Raw genomic sequence first — 8,092 nt, 5'->3', positions numbered from 1 at the left:
GATGAACAAAGTTTTCAGGATGAATAATTTTGTTCCAAATCAATCAGATCAACTACCAATTTGTAAACAGATTACTTTCTATTAAAATATAAAACAGCTTTCTGTCAGTGGAGAAACTACAGATTTTAAAGGTTCTGTTTCTTTTCACTAACATCATGTCTTTCTGGGGACAAATGTTTAGGCAATTACTGTAATTATGACAAGGACTCCATTTTCCATGTGAAGTACAGAGAATGAGTAGTCACACAGGATTGTATAATTACATTTATTCCCAACCCCCCCAAGAAAATCTTTCACTCAGACAGCATGAGATTGTTTATTTGATACATCAGTGTTAAAATCATACAAACACACGTGGAAGAAAATTAGGAATTAAATTATGTCTTCTCTTTGAGTCCCATTAGGGAAACTGAAGGGAGCAAAGAGAGGACAAAGTAGTGTGAGCTCAGTGTGAAGGAATGTAGCTAATGTTCCTTATCTGACCTCATGCTGAGCCACAGCACCAGTACGAAGCAGCTCTTCTATAGCATCATCCTCATAGCCCAGCATGCTCTTCAGTATCTCCACTGTGTGCTGTCCAACAAGTGGCGGTGGCTTTGGATGTGACACAGCAAATTCACTGTATCTGACACCTGGTCCTGAAAAAAACAAACCCAGATAGGAGGGAAATTATTTTCCAGAGTTACTACCCATACGTACATTGAATTGTCTACTTTAGTTTAAAGGAAAGCACCTCATTTTCACACCAGTTCTAATTGCAGTCCTTATCATAGAAATGTTATATTCTGAAATTAAAAACTGATTCCAGTATGCAATAATATACCAATAAGCCAGTTTAAAACAGTTCACTCAAATGCAGAATTGCTGGATAGTCACCCAACATTAGGAAAGTCTTCCCATTTTTTCCAGTGGTATGTATATCAGGGTGCTTTGAGTCATATTATGTCACTGGTCTTCCACTCTCCTCTACCTGAACAGCAATGGCCAGCCCACACTGGATGCAATGCAGAAATCCCCACATTTCTACAACACCAGGCAGCACAAACATAAGGACACAATGAAATGTTATGTTAACACACTTTTACTGATGTCAGAGCAGTGCATGGACAATGGCAGCACCATCTCCAGTATGGCTCAAGTACCTCTGCAGCATGCTCCATTATCCTGCAGGGACACAGAGCTGACAGCATGCATAGCTTGGTTTTCATTTTTTATCAAAAATACAAGTAGCAGTAGCCATAAGAAAATCAACAATGATTTATTTGCTTTGTCAGGAATAATGCCAAAAGTGAAAATCTGGAAGCTGGCAATGATATGAAGATTTCTGTGTCTTCTTCTATTGCAGGTAGTCAGATCTCACGTTTCAGTGATGCTCTGTACTACCAGACTCAGAAAGGAGAATGAACCACAAATTTACACTGGGATCAGAAGTGAGGTATGCACTCAGCATATGCACAGAAAGATTGCCTGCCTCATGGAGAAAGAGAGGAAAATAGTTTCCTTAACTGCTAATTGAAAACTCTTCTTTAAATACAAAACTGAAAAACCTTTGATGCTATTGGCAAAAGCATTCCTCTATTAATAGCAATGGCTTTTATTACATAATTTAAAGAATTTACAAAAAAAGGTTATATTTCATTATATCTTCATCTGTAAACCTACAGCTTTACTTCGAAATGCAAAGAAATACAAAGAACATTTCAAAAGCCATAACAGTGTTTGTCTTATTTCTGAAGAAATAGAATATTGAGCAGCAAGGGAAGTGAACCACAGCATGAATTGGTAAATTTATTACATGAAGCTCCTACTTATTTGAGGAGAGATGCTGACAAAGGTCAGTCAGGATGCCAAACAGGTTATTTTATTATTTTTTTGACAGTCTTCATGAATTGTAATCAAATGTTTAATACAGTAAAGTATCCACCTCCAGGAAAGACAAAATAAGACAAAAGGTGCCTAAAAAAACTTTCTTTTTCAAGTTGATTTGGTACATTTCTGGCAAGTATGCTCCTGGAAGAAGAAATGATTGGACTTGATGATCTTAAAGGTCTTTACCAACCCAGATGATTCCAGAATTCTATGCATACTTTCTGAGTTTAAAAAGGAAAGGAGTTAGAATTGGGGAATTGCAGATCAGATAATTTAACTTCAAGTTCCACTGAATACTAGAAAAAATAAACACAATGAAACTATTCAGCAGATGAGCAACAGCCAGCATGTACCTCTTAAGAACAAGTAGTGTATGTGATCTCTTGTCTTTCTACCAGAAAAAGGGCTGGAGGTGAGAAATATCCCATCTAAATTTAGATATCAATAGATATAAAAGTTTAGTTCCTTAGAGACCTTTTGGAGACACTGAAGATGAAAGTACACACGGTGTCTTCTAAGACACTGGTAAAAAAGCAAACCTGGCCTGATGAATTGTGATCACCTGTGTTTCTCCATAAAGGAAAGGGTAGACAGGTACCCTAGATGGGTAGCTCAGCAAAATCTGAAACACATTCCCATACCAGCCACTGTAAAGAAAATTGCCTCTACCATAGACAAGACCCTTCAACAAGTAGGACACCAAATCAAGATTTGACTTTCAGAAAGAAAATTCTCTGCTTTTTTTTCCATAAACTGACTAAAGAAACAAGGTCTAGATAAACCCAAAGACAGCTGCAATACTGAGAGGGGAAATCATATTCAGAGAATTGCTTCTTGGGATCTTCTAAAACAGAACATATTAAGTGAACTCCAGGGGAATCTGTTCAGCATGAAGAACTTATCAGTTTATTTTTGCTTGGATGGCTGATGGAACTCAGATCTTACTTGCTCAGCTTTCTGAGGACTTCAAAAGCTAAAACTTCCAGTGAAGCACAATTCACAATGACCTGGCTACATCAGAAAAATGGTCTGATAAAAGAGGGTGAAATTCAATACAGTCAAGGAGAAGGAATTATGTTTCATTACATAAATGTAGGGTAGGGGACAAACAAGCAAGTAGGAATAGTTAGGGGTTATTCTAGATCATGAAGTGAAGATGAGTCAACAACATCATGCTGTTGCAAAAAAGGCAAGTATTATACAGGGGTGTACAAACAAGAGAGATGCCTGCAGGACACATAAATAATCTTTTTGCTCTAGTTAGAGCTGGCAAGTCACAGCTGGAGCAGTGTCTGTTGTGGGGCCTCCACTGCACAGCCATCTGGAACACCTGAGAACTTCCACAAGAAAGAAACTGAAATTTTCACAGGAAAAATGGCAGATTGAACCAAATGGGATCATGGACCAAAAGGCTAGAGAAAAAAAACTTTAAAACTGTATTCAAAAAATGTAGAAAAACCCCACCACTACCACTAAAATAAACCCTAACCACCCCCCTAAAACCCATGCAAACTTCCTGGAAAAAGGAGAGAAATCCTTTTTCATGTCCATAATGAGAAATATTTGACTTAAATTGCAACAAAGGAAACTTTAGGAAACAAAAAATAAACTTTTATAATGGTAATGGTAGCAAAATTCTGAAACCAGCCATGGGAGGATGCTGTGGAGTTTGTATCAATCCAATCTTTAGAAAGGAGATTTATTCTAGAATAGCTGATCCCACAGCTGATCCCTGGGGCTTGCCGGTGGATTAGATCTCTCACAGACCCTTTCACCCACTAATGTATGTCCCTTTCACCCACTATAATATGAAAGCTAAGAAACAGCTCACATTAGGGTTAAGTTTTCTATTAACTTGTTCCCCTGATTCTATTCACTTCAAACATACCGAGTTCAATTTTCAGAGAAAACCTTCAGTGAGAGATGAGTACATTTCAAAGGGAAAGGTGACATCACTGAGCAATATATGTATTAATTCCTCTTCTTAGGAGTGAGTAGGAGTCCTAAGAGGGCAGAACTGGCACTAGTGCAAGCCACAGGAATGATCTCTGTGCCAACTGAAATGCTTGTCACGATAATTTCAAAGTAAACATGCCCTTTAGAGATTTATTAGTCTAGAAATTCAACATAGCCACAGAACTATTATGCAATTTCTATTAAAAAGAAAAGATACAATGCAATCTTATTTCAGGTGTGTGTATCTGGGAACTCTTTACACCGAGAAATCGGCAAACCCTCAAAGATTTAGAGCTGCAGACATTTCATTTGCTTGTGCAAATTTTTACTATCATAAAAATTGTGGATCTCAAACCCTGGGAGTTTTTGCAAAGATATTGAAATATGCAGAATAAAATCTCTAAAGAAAGAAAACCAAAACTGACATTGTGTGCAACACACAGAATGCTTCATGCTTCCCAAAGAAAATTAATCTTACAAACTAGAGCATGCTAGAAAATTGCACAGCAATTATAAAACCAGTGTCTTCCTTGAGCTTTTATTGTTTGATGCATAATTCATCACGCTACTTTTCACTTTGATAGAGTTATAAAGTTATCTACATTCATTCAAAGGAGCTACTTGCTAATGATCCATCATTAACGATTCTCTGTTCTTTCCTTGTGTAACTTCTACTTGGCTTCTGTGTCAATTAGGAGGGTGCAAAGCTTGCCAGTCAGGCTTCAGCAATCCCACGCTCCTACTGAACAACGCTCCAGGAAAGCAACCAGCAGAATGCTATGCAAATGCTAATTAAACACAACTGCCTTATGAGGAAACCATCCCTAGAGGCAGAGAGAGGTGAACTGCTTTAATTAAGGTCAAAAGCATTTGCATGTGGGTGAGTTACAGGAGCCTTGCAGATGAAAACAGGCCTCTGCTGGGGTAGAAGCAGGGTGACTGGTGAGAGGGTGTAAGGTGGTGGTCGCCTGTGCATCCTTGCTGTCAGCAGGACACCATACCCAATTCAGGCATGGACTTAAGGGGGCATTCATTGCCACCTGAAAAAAGCAGTGAAAGAATGAGTGGTAGCTGTAATTTACCTTTGTCTTGCTAAATTAAAAGGAGTCTGTTTCTCTTTTTTGTTGTGATCATCACTGCCAGTAAAGCAAAGAGCTCTTTCAACACATTTAAATTCTAAGATAATATTTTATTATTACTATCATCATTTTGATTTTGACACATTGTTAAAATACATGCTGTGCATACCACATAACCTACAAGAATTAATAGTGTGACAATAAATCAAAATTGCAACCACAATGACAATTGTACCAAGATATCTTGAATACTTGAACTGAGCCTCATCGTAATAAATTCCTTTTCTTTGGGGCCTATCTACTATGGCACTACTAAGCATCACTGAGCTACTAGTTAAAGACACACCAAACACATTGAAGCAAAAGTGAAAAATGAGATAAAACTACTGAAACAGGTCTAGGAGGAATCTGCAAGAATGAGGTGCCTTTGAACATTCACCTCAAACAGGTGAAATGCACAGCAGTCTTTGGAGCATGTCTCTGGGCATTGCTGAGATTTGGGGCTGCAGAAGCAAAGCCAGTTTCGCTCTACAAGCAGCAGAAATTAAAGAAAGAAAACCAATTGGATTTGAACTGTATTAAATGTGCAAAGCATAGTATATAAAAGTGGATAAAGGTAATAATCTTTGCTTTTCCCTGAAAAAATAGCACTCTTGCAGCATTGTACAGCAGTCACCGGATAACAGATTTTCTACCCCACAGGTTAGAGCATATTGAAGCAATCTAACTCTCAAACTATGTAGACAAAATCAGGCCTCAGGACAGCCAAGCTCAGGAGAAAAGTCATGATTATTTGTTATTATTCAAGTGGGACAAGGGAAAAAAAGAGAAAATTTGAGCTAATGGATGTGTATACATTCTGCTTGAAACATATAATCTACCTTTGCAAAAAAATAGCAATGAGAAACACAGCACCACTTGTTAGTTAGTTCTACCCAAGCATAGTGCACTTTATACACATGTAGGAATCACATGAAAACAAACAGTATTTGGTTTGCATTGCAAGGTTTTGGCTACAGGGGCAGCTTCTGGCAGCTGCCAGAAATTTTCCCTATGTCCGATGAAGCCAATGCCAGCCAAGACAGACTCACTGCTCAACAAGGCCAGGCCAGTCAGGGGCAGTGGTAGCAGCTCTGGGTATTTAAGAGTATTTAATAGTATTTAAGAACAGGAAAAAAACCCTGCAGAACAGTAACCAGAAGACAAAAGTTATAATGTGTGAGAGAAATAGCTCTGCAGATGCCAAGGTCACCGAGGAAGGAGGGGAGGAGGTGCTCTGGGTATCAGAGCATGGACTCCCCTCCAGCCCATAGTGAAGCCCACGGTGAGGCAGCTGTGCCCCTGCAGCCCATGGGGGTCCATGGTGGAGCAGAGACCAATCTGCAGCCTCTGGGTGACCCCAGTGGAAACCCCAGTGGCACCTGTCGACCAGTGGAGAGACGAGCCCATGCTGGAGCAGGTTTGCTGGCAGGACCTGTGACCCTCCAGACACCCACACTCTAGCAGATCATGTGAAGGGCTTTAAACTGTGGAAGGGACACACCTTGGAGCAGTCCATGAAGAACTATGCCCTCTGGGAAGGACTCATGTTAGAAGAGTTTGTAGAGGATTGTATCCCATGAGAAGAACCCCACACTGGAGCAGAGAAGAGTGTGAGTCCTCCCACTAAGGAGGAAGGAACAGCAGAAATTTGTGATGAACTGTTCACAACCCCCATTCCTTCCCCCCCTGCACCACTGTGGGAGAGAAGGTAGAGAATTGGGAGTAAAGTTAAGGCCAGGAACAAGGGAAGGTTAGGAAGAAGATGCTCTTAAGATACAGTTTTATTTCTCATCATCCTACTGTGACTTGATTGGGAATAGACTAATTATTCCCCCAGCTGAGTTTGTTTTGCTCATGACACTGATTTTTCTTTGTCCTCACCTCAACCCCTTCCCCTGACCAGCAGAGGAGGTGAGTGCTAGAGCAGCTTTGGTGGGCAGCTGGTGTGCAGCCAGGGTCAAGCCACCACACAAACCAAACACGTATGCCTCCTTCAATAACACGGTGTTGCTACACAACAGTTTTGCAATTCCAATGAAATATCATCAACAGTTACGAATGATGGCCCAGAGCCAACATATTTGCACGCAGATCCCTTATATGCTACAGGTCAAGTGTTTGGAGCATGCAATCAGCTGGTTATGAAACTGGCCTGAAGGAGATCAGCAGGAAAGACTTTCAAGGCAATGAAAAGGAAAGCGATACAAAATAAATTATGAGAGGGGCTTCATGGCTTCTGTGAAGGAGATGTGGGTGTGGAAATTACGTGTGCAGGGATATGATAAGAGGAGTAGACCAGGCCCACTGCATTTTGAGGGTATGGTTGCTTCCCACTGGTCCCTGCCATGACTTCTGTCAATCTGTTATTCCCAGCTGAGAAGGTGGTGTGCCCAAGCACACAGCACAGCTTGGCTACACCACTTTACACCAGGCTTCTTCCCCTTGATGAAACTCAAAGCAGAAAAGTACACAAGACAAAAAGGGTCATTATAAAGTATTTGTTAGTATGAGTAGTGCATACTTCAAAGTAATCTCCAGAATTGATGACCTGCTCCATCTTAACTGGAAAATTCTCATGTTTTTCTTTTTCTTACCACAGATCCGAAAGTTTAGAGCTTGGGAGACTTTTTGGGAACCTACTTAATTGCTGGGAAAAGTATTTTCATTCTGCATTACATTAGAGCAGGCGATCTACGTTTTAAAAACAACTCATAATAGACTGGGGAAAAAGTAATAAGGGAAATAATATTCAAAGTCTTGCTCCTCCTTCCTTACTGCTGCTTCCACTTCCTCCCCCACTCAGAGCACAGTCACACAAAGTGTTCACTTGGCATCCAGCACAGCTGAGAGGGTGGAAAACTTTGGCAGGATTAGTAGGAATCTGTAACTGAGACTGGAGAGGATGGACAAATTTACAAATGGTAATAAAAAAAGTAAACCTTGTTCTAGGTGTCATAGAAAAACACATATAAATCATCAGTAAACACTAAACAGTAAAACTGATAGGGCAGTAAATAGAGTCAATACTAGAAATATCTACCAGCCACTTTTTCTCATTTGGAAAATTCTGATTTCTGTGGAAGAGGTATGAGGACAGTCCAACTGCACACAACTCAAGAATTTTAAAACAGAAGCACTGTGAGAAG

The 8,092-nt window shown here is 40.0% G+C and overlaps 1 protein-coding gene across 2 annotated transcripts in view; it reads right to left on the bottom strand.

The window, feature by feature from the left end:
• Positions 1-300: 300 nt before the first annotated feature.
• Positions 301-8,092, bottom strand: part of SUGCT (succinyl-CoA:glutarate-CoA transferase) — a 315,428-nt gene continuing 307,636 nt past the window's right edge. For both annotated transcript variants that reach the window (XM_056483688.1, XM_056483689.1), the window contains one exon: positions 301-638. In XM_056483688.1, the coding sequence (XP_056339663.1) occupies positions 475-638 (164 nt within the window). In that variant the 3' untranslated portion in view covers positions 301-474. The remainder of the gene's footprint in view (positions 639-8,092) is intronic.

This window comes from Oenanthe melanoleuca, chromosome 2, assembly GCF_029582105.1.
Source record: "Oenanthe melanoleuca isolate GR-GAL-2019-014 chromosome 2, OMel1.0, whole genome shotgun sequence".
Taxonomy (NCBI): Eukaryota; Metazoa; Chordata; class Aves; order Passeriformes; family Muscicapidae; genus Oenanthe; species Oenanthe melanoleuca.
Note: the sequence above shows the minus strand (reverse complement) of the source record. Positions and strands in the feature narration are given on the sequence as shown.